The sequence below is a fragment of the Agelaius phoeniceus genome, chromosome 25 (genome assembly GCF_051311805.1).
Source record: "Agelaius phoeniceus isolate bAgePho1 chromosome 25, bAgePho1.hap1, whole genome shotgun sequence".
NCBI classification, from domain to species: Eukaryota; Metazoa; Chordata; class Aves; order Passeriformes; family Icteridae; genus Agelaius; species Agelaius phoeniceus.
In genome coordinates this window covers 3150597-3170029 of record NC_135289.1, presented here as the reverse complement: position 1 = coordinate 3170029, position 19433 = coordinate 3150597, and the positions used below count along the sequence as shown (strand labels likewise).

At 54.8% G+C, this 19433-nt stretch overlaps 1 protein-coding gene across 1 annotated transcript in view; it reads right to left on the bottom strand.

Annotated features, from left to right (window-relative positions):
- The window catches only part of CNTN2 (contactin 2), a 30235-nt gene that overhangs the window by 5837 nt on the left and 4965 nt on the right, over window positions 1–19433 (bottom strand). The window contains exons 2-17 of the mRNA XM_054648658.2: window positions 14791–14894; window positions 9787–9931; window positions 8865–9040; window positions 8511–8606; window positions 7994–8203; window positions 7319–7418; window positions 6921–7096; window positions 5465–5601; window positions 4861–4990; window positions 3846–3996; window positions 3459–3586; window positions 2972–3147; window positions 2033–2153; window positions 1544–1702; window positions 1276–1425; window positions 711–781 (exon numbers count right to left, since the gene is read on the bottom strand). Coding sequence (XP_054504633.2) covers window positions 711–781; window positions 1276–1425; window positions 1544–1702; window positions 2033–2153; window positions 2972–3147; window positions 3459–3586; window positions 3846–3996; window positions 4861–4990; window positions 5465–5601; window positions 6921–7096; window positions 7319–7418; window positions 7994–8203; window positions 8511–8606; window positions 8865–9040; window positions 9787–9931; window positions 14791–14845 — 2181 coding nt within the window. The 5' untranslated portion in view covers window positions 14846–14894. The remainder of the gene's footprint in view (window positions 1–710; window positions 782–1275; window positions 1426–1543; window positions 1703–2032; window positions 2154–2971; window positions 3148–3458; window positions 3587–3845; window positions 3997–4860; window positions 4991–5464; window positions 5602–6920; window positions 7097–7318; window positions 7419–7993; window positions 8204–8510; window positions 8607–8864; window positions 9041–9786; window positions 9932–14790; window positions 14895–19433) is intronic.

The following is a 19433-nucleotide window of genomic DNA, read 5'->3' as shown; positions in this document are numbered from 1 at the left end:
GGAAAAGAGAGAGAGCCTTGGTCCATCCAAAATGGGATTTGGCTCATGCAAACTGGGATGGTGGCACTGATTTCCTGAAGGAAATGTGTTCTTGGTCCGTCCAAACCAGCTCTTGGCTCAACCCCGTGTCCAAACTGGGATGGTGGTGCTGGTTTCCCAAAGGAAATGTGTGTTTGGTCCGTCCAAACCAGCCCTTGGCTCAACCCCGTGTCCAAACTGGGATGGTGGTGCTGATTTCACAAAGGAAATGTGTGTTTGGTCCGTCCAAACCAGCCCTTGGCTCAACCCCATGTCCAAACTGGGACACTGGCGCTGATTTCCCAAGGAAATGTGCACTTTGTCCATCCAAACCAGCCCTGGGCTCAACCCCCATGTCCAAACTGGGATGATGGTGCTGATTTGCCAAAGGAAATGTTGCTTGGTCTGTCCAAACCAGCCCTGGGCTCAACCCTGTGTCCAGACTGGGATGGTGCCGCTGATTTCCCGAGGAAATGTGCACTTGGTGCATCCAAAACAGCCCTTGGTGCATCCAAACCATCCCCGTGTCCAAACTGGGATGGTGGTGCTGATTTCCCAAAGGAAATGTTGCTTGGTCCATCCAAACCAGCCCTGGGCTCAACCCCCTTGTACAAACTGGGATGGGGGCGCTGATTTCCCCCCCAAAAATGCCACGTGGTCCCACCTTGGTGCTTTCCCTGTTCCCAACTCACCGTCCAGGTGATGATGAGCTCGTTGGGAGCCCCTCCGCCGCCGCCGAGCCCGGACGGTGCCACTGTCGGTGCTGTGAGGCCCCCAAAAAAAGCAGAGTTTGGGTTAAGGAGGTGGGAGTGATGGAGAGGAACACAAACAAGGTGTGACACGGGATGGGACAGCTCCCAGGAAAGGACTGGGCTCTGTGGAATTCCAGCTTGTGCCTGACCAGGGATTTAGGGACAAGGATTTGGTGTCGGAGGGGACAAGGATGGAGCTCAAAAGTGGGGATGTGGAGGGGAGTTTTATTAGGAAGAAGCTGGTTTGCATTTGGTAGATTGGGTGAGGTTCTCCTGCTGTTCTCCCATCCTTTCTGTCCAAGTAGCTGGACATGGAACGAACATTCCCAGCTGGATGCAGTGCTGGCAAGTGCAGCACTAATCCTTCTCATCTTTGACACAAGAAATGGGCAAAAAGATGGAAAATCCTGTGGTGGCCTCAGCTCTGGGAGCTCTCCAGGAGATGATTCATCCCTTGGGACCATCCTGGGCAAGGACAGGGACCTGGGCTTGTCTCCACACCCACCTGCTTCCTTGGTGCGGATTTTGCTGGAGGGCAGACTGGGCTCCCCAATTCCCAGGATGTTGCTGGCCAGGACCCGGAACTCGTAATCCATCCACGGGATGAGGTTCACCACCTGCGCTGTCTCCGCGTTGCCCTCGATGTTTATGGGATCTGGAAAATCCAATAGCACCAAGAGAGGAAGGAATAGAGCGAGGAGCAGCACGGAGCCAGGACTGGCCGGTGGCCGGTGGCCTTGGTGTGTCACCGGTGCCACCATGGGGACACTCACTGGTGCGCATCTGCTTCCATTGGTTGGACAGGAGGGTCCGGGCCTCGATGAGGTACCTGGCGATGGGGCTGTGGTTGTCGAAGCCACGGCTCCAGCTCAGCTGGACGCTGGTGTCTCCGATGTCCCTCACCACCACCCCTCCAGGTGGGCCTGGAGGTCCTGGAGGGATGGGAAATGTGTCACTGACATGGTCTGGAGGTTTGTCACTCTGTGCATTGTGCAAAGCCTAAATTCACACTGGGCCTTTCTTTTCTGGAAGCTGGGAAGCTTCACCACCAGCTTTAGCCTCTGGAAAAGCTCCTCAGCCTGGTTGGAAAGGTTGGAAAAGACCTCCAAGATGATCAACCCCAAATTTTAGGTGAAAATAAAACCCGCTGGGCCGTATCATGGAATTATTGGGTGTGAGGTGGTTACAGAGCAGCTGATGGCACGGGCCATGTCATTGCTCTGGGTTTGCCGTGAGCAGGGAGCGTTCCCACAGGGAATTACCTCTGACGGTGAGCGTGGCTGACTCGGACGCGCTGTCCACCACAGTCTGGGCCGTGCAGGTGTAACGCCCCGAGTGCCGCAGCTGCGCGTTGGAGATGCTGAGGTCCCCGATGGCCTCCTTCTGCAGGGCAATGGGACAACACGGTGGGGACAGCACCAGAAGGTGACCGGTCAGGGGACAGAATCCAGTGTGGGTAGGTGGTGGTGGAGGTGGAGAGGAGGGAGATGGGAAAGGATTCCCCCAGGGGTATGGAGATGGATGGATCCAGGATGGATCCAGTGCTGGCCAAGGCCGATCCTGTGCTGGGTCTGTTTGGCTTGGGATGGTGATCAAAGAGTGATCCATGAGTGATCAATGAGTGATCAGTGAGTGGTCAGTGAGTGACCATTGAGTGACCATTGGGCAATCACTGAGCGATCATTTAGTGATGGTTGAATGAACCTTGAGTGATCATTGGGTGATTGTTGAGTGACCATTAAATGATCACAGATTGATCAATGAGTGATCATTGAGTGACCATTAAATGATCACTGATTGATTGTTGAGTGATCATTGATTGATCATTGAGTGATCAATGAGTGGTTATTGATCCATCATTGAGTGATCACTGGGTGATCTCTGCCTGCCTTTATCCACAGGCCTTTTCCTTTCTCCTCCAGTTTAGGAGGGGAGTGCTCATGGAATCATGGAATGGTTTGAATTGGGAAGGATCTTAAAGCCCATCCCATTCCACCCAGCCATGGCCAGGGACACCCTCCACTATCCCAGGTTGCTCCAAGCCCTGTCCAACCTGGCCTTGGACACTTCCAGGCATGTGGAATTCACAACCACTCTGGGCAAAGCGATGGAGCAGCTTTGGTGGGCACAAAGATGCAAATTACAAGTGTGAAATTAATTCTCCACCCTTTCGGATGGTCCGGAATTCCCTCTGGACTCACCGCGCTGGCTCGCCGGTAGTGCCCCTCGGACTTGTCAAAGTCGATGGGGAAATCATCCAGGGACCAGGTGAAGGTGAGGTCCATGGTGGGGTCGTGGGACGCGTGGCACTGCAGGGTGAGGTTCTCGCCCACGTTGATGTCGGCACTCGATGGTGCCAGCGTGATCTTGGTGGCATCTGCGGGAAGCGAGCGGGAAGGGTGATGAGCAGTGAGTGTCCCCATCCCAGTATCCAAACCATCCCTTCCAGCTCCTCATCCCGCTCCAACAGCTGGAGCTTCACAGGAGGAAGAGGAGGGACTAGGAAATGGAAATGCTTTGCTCAAGGGCTGTTTGTTACTGGGTCAGGCAGAAGTTTTGCTGCTCCACCTGAAATCACTTTGATTCCCTGATTATTCTGGTTTTTTGGGAGTGTAAGGAGAGAAGAAACATCACACCATTCATTCTTGGCTGTTTCTTGCTTGATTGACCCCAAATGAACATCCCTACCTCGGACAGAGAGGATTCCAGTGCTGTTGGCTTTGCCCATGAAGTTCTCAGCAAAGCAGGTGTATTTTCCCTCATCGGATTTGCTGATGTTCTGCAGGATCAGGGTCCCGTCTGCCGTAATCGTCACCCTGCAAAGGAGGAGGAGCCACACAAAGGAGTGTTAAAATGTCCTCTGGACATTTGGGAGTTTCCACTGATTTTGGAGAAACCAGAGACAAAATCAGGCAGAAAATATTGTGTAGGAGTTTGCTAAAGAAGAAATTAGAGGAGTAACAAAATTCAGGGAGCCAGCAGCACATTTGGATCATCGGGTCCAGTCTTCTGGTAAAAAAAAATATATATATTTTAGCTACGTTTTCTAGGTGGAAGCTGACTCTGTGCTGCTACCTGCTGCTGTTGACCAGGAGTTCTGTCCCTTTGGTCCAGAGCACGGTGGCTTTTGGTGCTGCTCGTGGCTGGCACGGGATGATGACCTTCCCACTGCGGGCTGCCGGGATCAGGCGCTTCACCGGGTTTAGTCTAAAATCTGGAGCTAAGGCTACAGGGATAAAAAAGAGGATTAAGGCACGATTAGAAACGCTGCCCTGGGGGGAATTTCAGCACCGTGCGAGTGGGAATTGATTTGTTGTTTGGATGGCTCGGTAAGAGAAGCGAGGCAGAGTCTGGAGAGCGGGATAAGGGAGGAATTCCTCGGCTGCTGGGTGGATCCTGATGCCTGCCAGGCAGGAATTATGTGGCACACGAGTGGGACGGAGCGATGGGAATGACCCTAACAAGTGCAAGGTCTTTGAGAGACACAACAACAGCTGCTTTGGAACATGTCGAGGATAATCTCTTCAATATCCTGACCAACGCAGACATCCAGCTTGCCTGAAACTCCTCCTGGAATTGCAGATGGAATCAGGATTTACCTGTTGGCCTCGGTGTGTTAATGTTGAGCAGTTGGTGCTCAGGGACTTTAATTTATCTTTGGCATCTCCACGAGGAGATAAACTTTTGGGCTAACATGGAACAAGTTTGGCAGCAGTTCAGCTCCAGTCACCATCCATCAAACCAGGTGGAATGAAAGCTGAATTTTTTTTTTTTTGGACCTCTTTCCTCCAAAAAAAGAGGAATTTGTAGTGGAAGAGAGGTTGTAGTGCTGCTGCTGTGTGTCCTGTCCACTTCCTGTGGCTAAACAGATTTTTTTGTCCACTTTCACACAGAATTTACACAGGATTTAGAATTTCAAGGCTTGCACAGTGTCTTGTTGAACCAGAAACCATTTCAGTGGTGAGCGGAGCAGTTTTTGCCCTCTCTTATCTCGCTGCGACATCACAATGTCAGGATCACATCAGGATATTATGAAGAGATTTTTTCAGTGTCCCATTGGAACCCAGAGCTCTGGGAAAGGAGGAATTACCTTGCACTGTTAATTCAGCACTTGCATAAACTGTGCCATGCTTGTTCTCAGCCACACACTGATACATGCCAGAGTCCTCCAGGACTAGCTTGGAAAATCTCAGCTCTCCACCGCTCACTTCGATGCGGTTCTGTGCAAACAAGAGGATGAACCCATTAGATGAGAAAAACAAAAAAAAATTAAAAAATGGAACTCAGTCCTCGGCTGGGTCAGGGTTGAGTTTCATCACAGACTCCCTGGGGTGGCCTGGTTTTCCATGGGGGAAAACGCAGGATTTGTTTTTATGTCTGTGCGCTCACTCCCCCGCGTCGCCGTGCTCTGCTTGCCGAGACACCTGAGCAGCAGCGTGCAGGTGACACCAGGGCAGGCACGAGGGGCTGTTTGTCCTCCCTGCTGGCCGGCTGTGAGTCCTTGCAGCTGCACAAAGCAATGGCTGGGATGGCAGCGCCGGGAGAGGGGAGTTGGGGATGGTGCCGTCGCTTCGCAGCCCGATGGGGGCACATGGAGGAGGGATGCGGGGTGAGAACCGGGGCGGGGATGCAGGAGCGAGGCAGGAGGAGGGGCTGGGGCTGGAGGAGCGGGGTCAGAGCTGGCTGGGGGGTACCTGGGACGTCAGGAGCTGCCCATCCCGCAGCCACCGCACCGTGGGCCGGGGCTTGCCCGAGGCCACGCAGCTCCAGCGCAGGTCGGACCCGATGTCGGCCTCGGTGTCCGAGATCACGTCCAGCCAGTCGGGCTGGGCTGCAGGGGACAAGAGAGAGAGGGCAGAGCCAAGGAGCTCAGCTGAGAGGTGGCGGTGCCAGGCTGGCAGAAGGGCGTCCCTGTGCCAGCGCTGCCGGCACAGTCCTTGGCACAGCGGGATCTGCCACAGGAACCGCCCCGGCCTTTTGTGCAGTGAGAGGCATGGCCGGGTCCTGCTGGGCAAGATCAGGGCAGAACCCAGGGCTGAGGAATTGGTTTCTCTTCTTAAGAGTAAATTCAGCCATTCCTGAACCATCAAATCATGGAATGGTTTGGGTTGGAAAGGAACTTCAAGATCCCCCAGTGCCATGGGCAGGAACACCGTCCACCATCCCAGCTTGCTCCAAGTCCCGTCCAGCCTGGCCCGGAACACTTCCAGGGATGGGGAAGCCACAGCCTTTGTGCCACCATCCCCATCCACCCTGTGCCAGGGCCTCACCCTCTGACAGTAAAGAATTTCTTCCTGATATCTCCTCTAAATCCTCCCTCTCTCAGCTTCAGGCCATTCCTGAACTTCAGGAAAAACTGGAATCAGGATGAGGTAACCAGCTTAAGTTTTTAAACTTGATTAGATCTGCTCAACAGCTCAGAGCGTTACCCCTGGTGGGAGCTCCTCAGGCTTGGAGAGGATCTTGAGCACCAGCCAAGTTTGATTTTTAGCACTCCCTTCCTTCCCTGGTTCCCCGATGTTTGCTGTGATGATTTTAGAGCCTGTTAAGAGCTCTCTCTCTCTCTCTCTCTCTCCTCGCCACAGCCCAAATGTGCCCACCAAGGAAAAGTTTCCCTGATCCCTGCAGGTCTTGGTTGGGTTTGCAACACCTTTAATTAGGGCTGTTAAGGGGCAGGATTAGAGGGGGTGGTTTTAGTCCTAAAGCCTTGGACCATTGCCTGGGGCACCTTGGGAAGTTAAAATGTGTTCTCTGGGTGAAGGACGTGTGTTTAGGTGTGTTCCTTGGGTGAAGGACACGTGTTTCTGTTCCTTGGGTGAAGGACACAAGTTTAATGTGTTCCTTGGGTGAATGACATGTGTTTAATATGTATGTTCTTTGGATGAAGAACACATGTTTAATGTGTTCCCTGGGTGAAGGACACATTTTTGGATGTGTCCTCTTGGATAAGGGACACGTTTGGTTGTGTCCAGGATAAGGGACGAGTTTGGATGTGTCCCCTTGGATAAGGAATGAGTTTGGGTGTGTCCCTTGGATAAGGGATGAGTTTGGGTGTGTCCCTTGGATAAGGAATGAGTTGGGTGTGTCCCCTTGGATAAGGAATGAGTTTGGATGTGTCCCTTGGATAAGGGATGAGTTTGGATGCGTTACCATGGATGATGATGCGTCCCTGGTAGGTGTCTCTCCCTTTGGCATTTTCCGCCTCACACTCGTACGTCCCCTCATCCTCAAATCCAGCCTGCTGGATCTGCAGCAGGGGCTCACTGCCGATCCACTTGGAGGACTGTGGCCCATCCAGCTTCCTCCACTTGATCCGGGGCACGGGGCTGCGGAAAAGCCGAGCCGGTGAACCCGGGCTGAGCTCAGACCCCGTGTGGCCACCCCGGTCCTGTCCCACTGGGCCTTGGCTTTGGTCAGCTCCTCCCTTTTCTCATTTCCCTCCACCTCTGGTCTTCCATTGGCAATGCGGAAGTTCTGCCATTCCCTCCCAATCCCCATCCCAATCCCCATCCTGATCCCAATCCCAATCCATGCGGAGCTGCACTCACTTTCCAAAGGCGAAGCACTCCAGGGTCACCACCTGCCCGGTCAGAGCGTAGGTGTCCGCAGGGAACTTGGCCTTGATGCTGGGTGGGAACTGCCTGGCATCTGCCACAGGGAAAACATCGCTCAGGGGACCTGAGACACCAAAATGCCACCCAGGGCAGGTCTCACAGGGCAGAGGGACCCATGAGGTTACCTCCCAACCCATTTGGGTGAGGGGACCGAGGTTTCATTTTCTTTTTCAGACAGCTCTTGCTATGAAGTCTCTAAAAATCTCTTTTATAACATCTCAGGGTTCCACAATTTCCGAGAATTCTGAATTCCCCAGAGTCCTGGACTGGTTTGGGTTGGAAGGTCCTTAAAGCCCATCCAGTCCCACCCACACTTTCCACTGTCCCAGGTTGCTCCAGTCCGTGTCCATCCAGGCCTTCCTCCTATTTAATTTCCTTTTCCCTAGACCAGAATTATCCTTTAAAAATAGAGAAATTGGATGGAGTGGAAACAGGGAATCTTGGAGAGAGAGCAGTTTCCCTCCCATCCCAGCCCATCCATATTTTTGAAGCTCTTAAGAGAGGTTGGAGGATGACTTGGGCACTGTCCCCAAATGCTTTGCGGGGGGTTGTTAATTCAGATTTTTCCCATAAGAATTGGCATTTTTGGGACAATCCAAGAGCACTGACCCTCTGCAGCCAGGCTGAGGCGGGAGAACTTGCTGAAGACGCTCTTGGTGATGAAGTCCATGTGGCTCGTGGCAAAGCAGGAGTAGTTGCCCAGGTCCGAGGCCTCTGTCTTGGCAATGTAGAGGTTGCCCGTGGTCTGGGAGATGAAACGTCTCCCATCAGCAGGGATGAAATTGGGGAACTCATTCAGGAGCCACCGGTAGGATAAACCTGGGGGGAAAAAGGAAAGGAGCAAACTGGACAGGTTTGTCATCCCAGGTGGGATAGACCCAGCGGGATTCCAGGCTGGAATTGGTCTTTCCATGGGAGGAAAAGGGAATTGACTGCACTGGTTGTTGTCTCCTCTCAGGTGGGATGGACCCAGTGGGATTCCCAGCTGGAATTGGCCCTTGCATAGACACACCAATGTGTCCTGCCTCTGCTTTGTTGTGTTACAAACTCCAAATTAACCCCGAATTTCCTTCCATGAAATTCCCAGGAAATCTGGGAACCCTGTGCTCTGCTGTGTCCCCCTTACCTGGGTAGTGGGGCGGGGGGCTGCAGGTGAACATCACCCCCCAGCCCTCGGCGATCTTCACGGGGTCCCGCTCTTCCGCTGAGAATTCCTGCAAAACTGAACAGGCAGAGTGAAACCCGGACAGGCAAATACAGCTCTGAGCTCTCTCTGCCCCTCCTTGGGTGGGAGATCCAAAAATATCATTGGCTTTCTCCATAAATCTCCAAATTCTCCAAATTTCTACGGAAGTGCCAGGAGATTTCTCCATGGGATGGTGCGCTGGAGGGATTCTCTCCAGCCTTTTCCCAGGCAGGCTCCGTTTAAGCCCAGCCTAACTGGGGTTGAGTTTAATTTACCTGGTGGTGCCAAACTTACAGCCAAAGCGGAGCGAGGCCTCCCTGCTCACCACGGTGCCCCTGGAATTGGATGCCACGCACTGGTAGGAGCCGGAATCCTTGGATTTCACGGGGTTGCTGATCACCAGATCCCCGGCCACCAGCCTGTAGCGGGAATCCGGCTCCAGCTTTAGCTCCGTGCCGTTCATCTTCCACCTTCCAGTAAAAACAGAGCAGGGACAGGGATAAATCCCCATGGCCACGCTCATGGGGCTGGGCCCGGTGGATTTCCAGCTGGAGGTGGATTTGGATCTGAACTGAGCCCTGGGATGGGTGGAACATCTCAGAATTGTGGGATTGTTGAGGGTGGAAAATCCTTCTGGGATCATCGAGTCCAGGCTGTGCCCGATCCCCACCCTGAGCACTCAGTGCCACCTCCATGGATGGGCGCTCCAAACCCCCCTGGGCAGCCCCTTCCAGCCCTTCCCATGAGGAAATTCCTGCTGCTGTCCAACCTGAGCCTCCCCAGCCCAGCCTGAGGCCGTTCCCTCTCCTCCTGTCCCTGTTCCCTGGGATAAGATCCCAAATCCCCCCGGCTGTCCCCTCCTGGCAGGAGTTGTGCAGAGCCAGAAATTCCCCCTGAGCCTCCTTTGCTCCAGGCTGAGCCCCTGCCCAGCTCCCTCAGGACTCTCCAAACCCTTCCCCAGCTCCCTCAGGACTCTCCAAACCCTTCCCAGCCCCCTCAGGACTCTCCAGACCCTTCCCCAGCTCCCTCAGCTCCTCCAAACCTTTCCCAGCTCCCTCAGGACTCTCCAAACCCTTCCCCAGCTCCCTCAGCTCCTCACAGGACAAGGAATCTCATTCCCAAGTCAATAATTTCCCATCTATAGAAGCGGAGGGGAGAAAGCAGAATTCCGGATGTTTCTCTCCCGTTCCAGGCGCGGAGGGAGCCCTAAGCTCACCTGTAGGTGGCGGGGGGATTGGCCCGGGCCCGGCAGGCCAGGGTGACCTTTTCCTCTGCCGAGCCCTCAGGGAAGAGCGTGTGGGATGGCTGCTCCTCGAACACCGGCCCGTAGCTCCTCATCCCGCCCTGGGCTTGGCACCAAACTGCGTGAGAGGGGAAAAACTGCTCAGCTCTGCTTGGCTTTCCCTAAACAATCCTCCTTTTCAGTTTTGTAGGGTGTCCCCAGCCGCGAGGAGGAGAGGAGCAGCAATGTGACAACCGCACCCCGTCTGTCAGCACAGCCCGGGCCTGGCCGTGGGGACGCACCCTGCCGCTCCCACCGGGCATCCTGCAGCATTCCCGGCCTTCCACAGCGACCAGCATCCCTGGGGACACCTGGAGCAAGGAGCAGGCACCTCCTGGAACCCCACAGCTGGAGCTGGGAATGTCCCCGTGTCCCTGAGGTTCCTCCTCTGCCTGCACAGACTTTGCCTGGTTCGTTCTTCTGAAATCCTCTCCAGGGTGAGGGAGGAGAGGGGAGAACTGGGATCTTCACGGCTCTGGACACACCTGGCAGGTCCCCTCTGTCCCTGCAGCTCCACCAGCTCCTGACACCTCAAACCAGTGAGTTACTGGTGTGGAAACCAGAGCAAACTGGAGCAAATCAGTACACAGCAGTGCAAACCAGAGCAAACCAGTGCAAACCATTCTCTTCCACGGCTGGGATGAGCCTGAAGCTGCTTTTGGGGTGTTCAGACTCGGAATTGATTCTGGTTTTGAGAATGGGGAGGAACAAGAGGGACAAAGGCCCCACCTGCCTGATCCACACCACGCCTGGGCCACCCTTTGGGGACAATGTGCCACTGGGAAGTGACAGCTGCCTTCCTGTCTCAGAATTCCAAATTCCAGCAGATCCCCTCCCACACAGGGCAATCCCAGAACCCCAGACTGGTTTGGGTGGGAAAAGCTCATCCCGTTCCACCCCTGCCTGGGCTGGGACAGCTCCCAGAGCCCAGGAAGGGACACTGTGAGCCAGAGCCAGGCAGAACCTGCCTGGAAATCTCTTTCTTGCAGGAACAGCCGGTGGGATAATTGCCAGCACGTCTGTCCTCGCTGTCCCTGTCCCCCTGGAGACGCCTGGCCCTTATCAGGGAAGGAGCCACCAGCACTGATAAGCTCCGAGCTGCTTCCCCAGCTCCGGGATCCTTCCCTGCTCTGTAATTGAATTAATGAGCGTCTCCAACCCGCTGTGCCAAGGCCAATCTGTCTCCTTCACCCCCCTGCTCAGCGGGGCCGCTCCTCAATGGAGCCATTCCCGGGATGTTTGATGGAAGAGTCACTTCCAGCCGGGAACGGGCTGGGATCAGCGGGAGCAGCCCTTGACCCGCAGCTCCCGGGGCTCGCCCCACGTTCCGGCTGCTCCGGGAGGAGGCTGGGGAGGGATGGGAAGGGATGGGAGAGGGGCTCTGCTAATTGGCTCCGGGCTGGGAGCAGCTGCTCCCCGTGTCCCTGCTCCAGGCAATTATCCCGGCTCTGCAAGGATGGGGTCACGGGATGGTCCCCACAGGGAGAGGCACCGAGCTGGGGTTCTTTGGAATTGAGGAAAAGCAGCGGGTTTGGGGCTGTTTCCCCTCTCCATCTAGGATGGTTCTGTTCCTAAAGGGAAAGCTGGAAATCTCTCCCCTTTGGATGTGCTCATGGGATGGTTCCTGGAGCCGCACAGGGAGAGGCTCTGAGATGGGATTCTTTGGAATTAAGGAAAAGCAGCAGGTTTGGGGTCATTTCTCATCCCAGGCAGTGCTGCTTTCCTTCTAGCATGGTTCTGTTCCTAAAGGGAAAGCGGGAAATCTTCTCCCATTTGGATGTGCTCACGGGGATGGTTCCTGGAGCCGCACAGGGAGAAGCACCAAGCTGGGATTGGATTCTTTGGAATTGAGGAAAACCAGTGGGTTTGGGGTCATTTCCCCTCCCAGCCAATGCTGTTTTCCTTCTAGGATGGTTCTGTTCCTACAAGGAAAGCGGGAAATCCTCTCCCTATTTGGATGTGCTTGAAGGATGATCCCCAGAGCCACACAGGGAGAGGCACCGAGCTGTGATTCTTTAGAATTAAGGAAAAGCAGCAGGTTTGGGGTTGTTTCCCCCCTCCATCTAGGATGGTTCCGTTCCTAAAGGGAAAGCTGGAAATCCTCTCCCATTTGGATGTGCTCGTGGGATGGTCCCCAGAGCCACACAGGGAGAGGCACCGAGCTGTGATTCTTTAGAATTAAGGAAAAGCAGCAGGTTTGGGGTTGTTTCCCCTCCCAGCCAGCACTGTTTTCCTTCTAGGATGGTTCTGTTCCTAAAAGAAAAGCTGGAAATCCTCTCCCGTTTGGGTCAGTGCTGAGGGAGTCCCGGCTGGAATAAACTCTGCTGACTGAGGGGGAAACAACAATGAGTTAATGGGGAATTAATGAGAAAGAATTAATTGAGTGCTGATAGATGAGTTAATTGTGCTCTGATAGATGGCGGTGGCGGGATCCAGGCTGAGCCGCTTTAATTTTGAGGTTAATTAGGGAGCATAAGGTAAATAATTTCTATTTATTTAACAAATAAAATATCTATTGGTACCACTCCCACCCCTGCCCCTTTCCCGTGGGATTTTTTTTATTCCAATCAAGCCAAATCAGGCTCATCCTCCCTCCTGATCCCACCTGGAGCCCGCGTCCCCTTGCTCTCCTCTGCTGTCCCTTTGTCCCTGCCAAGGTTACGGCTGCCAGTGCCAGGCATCGATTTTCCCGCTTGGAATCGATGCCAGGGGTTCAGGTGAATTTTAATCCACAATTCCAAGGTGCCGGGGGTGAAACGCTTGGATTTCACTCATTAAACAAACCAGGGGTTGATTAAGGCAGTAATTAAACAGTTACGAGGAGGGGATAAGGTTAAAATTAAGAATTGACAAATCCCAGAAGTTCTGAGACTGATCAGGGCCCATTCTGCACCCCAGAATTCCCAATTTTTAATGTTGCCAATGCAGGATCTGTCCTGGAGCTCTGGCATTTGGAAAATAGGGAGAAGACAGGCACAAAATTAAGTTTTTTAAGCCAAATTTCAAAGTAGAGGAGTGACCTGCTGGGAATTTTCCATGTTCCATCCAGCTGGAATGAGAGGAAAAACCCCACCATGCCTCTGGAATAACCTTCAGTATCAGGGAAAACAATAATTAACACCAAAATCATGAGAAACAGGTGAAAGCAGAACACCTGAAAATGAAGATTTTGGAGAAGCAGCTGCAAGGAGGTGACTCCAAAGTCTCCCTTTTGGGTGGTTTTTGGGATATTTTTAGGAATTTGCTGAAAGCCCAGGTGTGCAGGAGGCTGCAATTTGTGCTGAGCCCAGGAAATGATGAAATTTCCTCGGCGGAACATTTTCCAAGCTGAATTCCTTTTTCTGAGGACATCCACAGCACAGCCCTGGAGCTCCTGGATCACAGGGGGGAGCTAGGCAATAAATTGGTTTTTCAGGAGTTTTATGCCCAGAATCCAAGTGGATTTGGGCTTTTCTAAGGATCAGCTCTCTGCGGAACCCAGGCTTTATTTTGGGTTGTTTTTAACGAGCAGCTTTCTGAGGAACAAAGGGTCAGGGCTTGGATTCCCAGATTTTCCTGATGTTTTCCCAACTGAACAAAGGCTGGGGAAAGTTTGGGATTTTAGAGTGGTCTCTGTGCACTTCAGAAGCTTTAAATATTTAAATCTCCCTCCAGACCTGGAGGTTTTGGCTCTTTTCCCACTCCATAACATTTCCCTGAGCTTCATCCATCGCTTCCATCCTTTTGTCCCAATCCCTCCTGGTATTCCCAGGATTTCCCCCTGTCCCATCTGCCCTTGCATCTCCATGGCACCACCAGCCAAAGCTCAGTGGAAATCACCCTCCCAGGCTGCCCAGGGTGTGATTTTTGGGGCGTTTTGCCTGAACTCGGGTGGTTGGTGGGAGACCCCAAGTCCAGCTCCGGGGTCAGGCCGATTTCCAAGCGGGATAATTGCCTCTGGATCCAGGGCAGCTCCCCCTGCCTGGGCCTCCTCAGGGACGCAGAGAACATTAAAAGGTAATTAGATATTTATGAGGATGGGCCAGCAGGCTCTGCCCGGGCTGATGGATTGGCTGGAGGACATTAGCCAGGCTCAGCTGGAGAGGAAATGTCTCCCTGCGGAAAAGGGACCTGCAGGGAGCAGCCTGAGCCTCCCCGAGAGCCAGGGATGGGCCCTGGGGTCTGGAAATGGTCCCCAAAATCCACAAATCATCCCCAAAATCCAGAAATGGTCCTTGAGATCCAGACCTTCTTGCTGAGATCCAGGGGTGGGCCCTGAGGTATGGAGAAAATCCCCCAAATCCAGAAATCATCCCCAAATTCCAGAAATGGTCTTTGAGGTCCACACCTTCTCCCTGAGATCCAGGGATGGGCCCTGAGATCTGGAAATGGTCCCCAAAATCCAGGAATGGTCCCTGACATCCAAAAATGTCCCTGAGATCTGGAATTTCTCCGTGAGATCTGGAAATGGTCCCAAAGATGCAGAATTTCTCCCTGAGACCCAGAATTTCTCCCTGAGATCCAGAAATGGCCCTTGAGATCTGGAAATCATCCCTGAAACCCAGAAACGTCCCTGAGATCTGGAATTTCTCCCTGAGGTCCAGAAATCCTCCCTGGCCTCCAGAAATGGGCAGGGGTATCTTTTCAGGGAACAGCCAGCAAGGAATCCCTGGAAAAAGCGGGACGGGGAGTGGAATGAATCCCACTCCCCACGAATGAAGGAAATGAATGCAGGAAACTCCTCCTGCACCTCCCTAAATCTGGGTTTAGAAAGGGGGAATTGTGTCAAACATTCCTGGCCCAGAGGGATATTGGGAGCAGCACAGACACGGAGCAGCCGCATCCCAACCCACGCGGGGATTCGGGACCCGGCAGCGCCACATCCCAAGGGCAGGAGGTTCCCGGTGAATCCCGGGGCTTTTCCCGCCTCCTCCAGCCCCTCCCACGGGAATCTCTTACCCAGGAAGGTGCCGATGGCCAGGGAGGTGTGGATGAACCCAGCGGTGCCTCCCATCCTGCGCCGGGTCCTGCGGAGCCTCTACGGGCGCGTGGGGACGGCGGCCCTGGGGAGGGGGGACACACAGAGGGGTCAGCTGGGCCCTTCAGCCCCAGATATTCCATGGAACTGTGATTCCAGAGTCAACAGGGCCCTTCCAGCCCCAGATATTCCATGGGGCTGTGATTCCAGAGTCAGCAGGGCCCTTCCAGTCCCAGATATTCAATGGAACTGTGATTCCAGGGGCTCTGGGGTCAGCAGGGCCCTTCCAGCCCCAGATATTCCATGGAACTGCAATTCCAGAGTCAGCAGGGCCCTTCCAGCCCCAGATATTCCATGGAACTGTGATTCCAGGGGCTCTGGGGTCAGCAGGGCCCTTCAGCCCCAGATATTCCATGGAACTGTGATTCCAGAGTCAGCAGGGCCCTTCAGCCCCAGATATTCCATGGAACTGTGATTCCAGAGTCAACAGGGCCCTTCAGCCCCAGATATTCCATGGGGCTGTGATTCCAGGGGCTCTGGGGTCAGCAGGGCCCTTCCAGCCCCAGATATTCCATGGAACTGTGATTCCAGAGTCAGCAGGGCCCTTCCAGTCCCAGATATTCCATGGAACTGCGATTCCAGAGTCAGCAGGGCCCTTCCAACCCCAGATATTCCATGGAACTGCAATTCCAGAGTCAACAGGGCCCTTCCAACCCCAGATATTCCATGGAACTGCAATTCCAGAGGCTCTGGGGTCAGCAGGGCCCTTCCAGCCCCAGATATTCCATGGAACTGCAATTCCAGAATCAGCAGGGCCCTTCCAGCCCCAGATGTTCCATGGAACTGCAATTCCAGAGTCAGCAGGGCCCTTCCAGCCCCAGATATTCCATGGAACTGCAATTCCAGAATCAGCAGGGCCCTTCCAGCCCCAGATGTTCCATGGAGCTGCTGTTCCAGAGGCTCCAGAGTCCAGCTGTGCCTCCCCGCTGGCCACCAGCCCAAGTGAGACTCACGCCAGGGCAGAATTCCAGCGGTGCCCGGAGGAGCAGGAGCTGCTGAAGGAGCCCTTTTTGTCCCCATGGGAGGCGACAATCAGAGAGTGGAATTGTTGTCCCTCCTCCTTTGCTATTTCCCATTCTTTCCCCCCCTCCTCCATAAACTCTCCAAGTGTTTTTGATGGAAAACACCAAGCCAGAAGCACAGGGGATATTGGTGGGGAGTGAGAAGGGAGGAATAATTTGGGGGGGGGTTGTGAAAATAATGAATCATTTGGGGGAATAATTTGGGGAATAATTTGGGTTTTTGTGAAAATAATGAAGCTAATGGGAAGGAATTCTTGGCTAGTGAGGGTTGGGATGCCCTGGAACAGGATTCTCCAGTCCTGGAATTGTCCCAGACCAGGCTGGATGGAGCTTGGAGCAGCCTGGGATAGGGGAAGGTGTCTGGGTGGGCTTTAAGGTCCCTCCCAACCCAAATCACTCCAGGATTTGGGAATTCTGTGACAAAGGAATCTTCAATTTTAAACTCTTTAACTTCCAGGGCATCTCCTGATGGCCTTCCCAGCCTCCTGTGATCCCTAAAGATTCCCAAAGATCACCCGCCAGCCAAACCCTGAGCTCTTTGTGCAGCCCCGAGCCCTCAGTGGGAGCAGCCCCACCCGCGGCCCCGCTTCCCCCGGAACCCCAGCAGGGATTTCGGGCTGATTTCTCCCCCTTTGTTAACAAAAACCCTTTGGAAACGGCTCGCGGAGCTCTCCCGCAGCCCGGCAGGGCCTCGTTTCCCGCTGTCCTCCCCAGAACGCCCCGGCGAGGAGCTGGAGATGCTGCCAAGAGCTCCCGGGCCGCTCCTGCTGCTCATCCCCCTGCTCCAGCTGGTGCTGCTTCCACTCCCGTCCCTGCCCATCTGTCCGCCCCCGAGCCCTCGGAGCAGGGATTAGCCCATCCCCTGGGATGCTCGGCCCCTTTCCAACCCCCCCTCATTACCAGCAGCACCTGAGCAAACAGCAGAGCCCAGCTCGGGCTGCACGAACCAGCCGGGCTCTTTGTGTCCTCGCCCGGAGAGAAGGGTTTGCTGCCAGCATCCCAAAATCCATCCCGAAATCCATCCATCCCACAATCAATCCCGAAATCCATCCCAAAATCTGTCCATCCCAAAATCCATCCCAAAATCCATCCCAAAATTCATCCCAAAATCCATCCCAAAATCCAACCCAAAATCTATCCCAAAATCCGTCCCAAAATCTATCCTGAAATCCAGCCCAAAATCCATCCCAAAATCCGTCCCAAAATTCATCCCAAAATCTATCCCGAAATCCAGCCCAAAATCTATCCCAAAATCCATCCCAAAATCTATCCCAAAATCCGTCCCAAAATCCATCCATCCCAAAGTCCATCCCAAAGTCCTGGGGGTTTGTCTTGTCTGGGTTCGAGGGACAGAGAGGGGACAGAGAGGGGACAGAGGGGACTGACAGGAGGGGAGAGAAAGGAGACAGAGAGGGAACAGAGGAGACAGGCAGGAGGGAACAGCCAGGAGGGGACAGAGGGGACAGGCAGGAGAGGACAGAGAGGGGACAGAGAGGGGACAGGTAGGAGGGGACAGAGAGGGGACAGGCAGGAGAGGACAGAGAGGGGACAGGTAGGAGGGGACAGAGAGGGGACAGGTAGGAGGGGACAGAGAGGACTGGCATGAAGGCGCAGAGAGGGGACAAAGGGGACAGGCAGGAGAGGACAGAGAGGGGACAGAGGGGACTGACAGGAGAGGACAGAGAGGGGACAGGTAGGAGGGGACAGAGAGGACTGGCATGAAGGCGCAGAGAGGGGACAGAGGGGACTGACAGGAGAGGACAGAGCGGTGACAGCCGCCCTCAGCCCTGCTGGGATTTTGTTCCCTGACAGGCCCCGAAATGAAGCTGGAGCTCCTTTATCCCGCCCGACCGGGGAGGGAGGAGCCGCTGCCGGCGGGAGGCGGCAGCTCCAGGTGGGAGAGGCCCGAGCTGTGGCAGGGACGGGGAATTTGGGGACGGAATTTGGGGACGGAGCCCAGCGGGGCGGGAGATGCTCCCACGCAGAAGCCGCTGGTTCCAGCAGCCCTGGAGCGGCTCGGTCACATGGAGTCACTTGATGTCACCGAGAATCCTGCCCCAAACAGCGTCCCGAGCCCACGGCCCGGCAGCCAACACTGCCCCTTTGTTCCCCGGGCCTGTCCCTCCGCCCTGGGGACAAGGGGCAGCTTTGAGCCGGGCGCGCTGTGGGGTTGCGGGAGATGCCAGCCCTGCGCTAATTAATGAGTTGACTTTTCCAAATCTCCGCAGTTCCCTTGCCCCGGGGCTTGGGAGAGGCGGGAGCTGTTCCTGCACCAGCGGCTGCAAATTAAACTCGGGGAGTTTTTGCTCTGGTGCTTCCAGCCCCGTTTTCCAAGCCTGAATCCTCTGCCGAGCCCCGGGAGCTGCCTGGGAGGGCTCCAGCTGCAGCTCTGCTCTCTTTGTTCCCTCACCCCTCACACTCCGAAAACAAACAGGAAAGAGAGAGGGCAAAGCTGCATTTTGTTATTTTTGTGGAATTCTGGACTGGTTTGGGTGGGAAGGGACCTTAAACCCCATCCCACCCCTTACCATGGGCAGGGACATCTTCCACTATCCCAGGTGGCTCCAACCTGGCCTTGGACATTTCCAGGGATGGAGCAGCCACAGCTTCTCTGGGAATTCCATCCCAGCCCCTCGCCACCCTCAGAGCCAGGAATTCCTCCCAGTATCCCATCCAAACCCACTCCCTGCCGGCTGAAATCCCTTCCACAAGGAGGAGGCAGCAGGAGGAGGTCTGGTTTGGGCCCGTCCTCCCTCCTGGAGGTTCGGGCTCCTTGGGGCAGCTCCAAAATTGAGGGAATTTCTCTGACATTGCCTGGATTTATCTGACCCCAAGCTCCTGCTCCTGGATCCGACCCCGAGCTGTGGATCCTGGATCTGATCCTGAGCTGTGGATCCTGGATCTGATCCTGAGCTCCCCCAAAGCTCAGGAACACTCTGCACTGGACACTGAGCCCTGCTCTCATCCCTGATTACGGAAGGGCCACCGGGAGCTGTTTTTTCCCCTGTTCCCGGGGTATTTTGAGAGACACCCGAGAGCCTGCTGGTGTCCTGAGAGGGGATCTGTCACTGCTGCTAATGGAGGCTGTCACTGATACCTCCGGGAGCAACGGAGAGCTCCACAGGATCCCTTCCCTCCAGGATAGAGAGCTCCACAGGATCCCTTCCCTCCGAAACAGGGCAGGATGGAGAGCTCCACAGGATCCCTTCCCTTTGGGATGGAGAGCTCCACAGGATCCCTTCCCTTTGGGATGGAGAGCTCCACAGGATCCCTTCCCTTTGGGATGGAGACCTCCACAGGATCCCTTCCCTTTGGGATGCAGAGCTCCACAGGATCCCTTCCCTCCGGAACCAGGAGCAATCCATGAGCGGGGAGGCAGAGTCAAGGAGCTCAGGGAGATTTGGAGAGGGGCTGGGAGAGGAGGAGCAGCCTGGAACAGCACCCCCAGCCCTGACTGCGGGGCTGCATCCTCAGGAGGACGATTCCAGCAGGATTTTGGGAAGGTCAGGGGTGGATTTTGGCAGGAGATGCCGCGTTCAGCG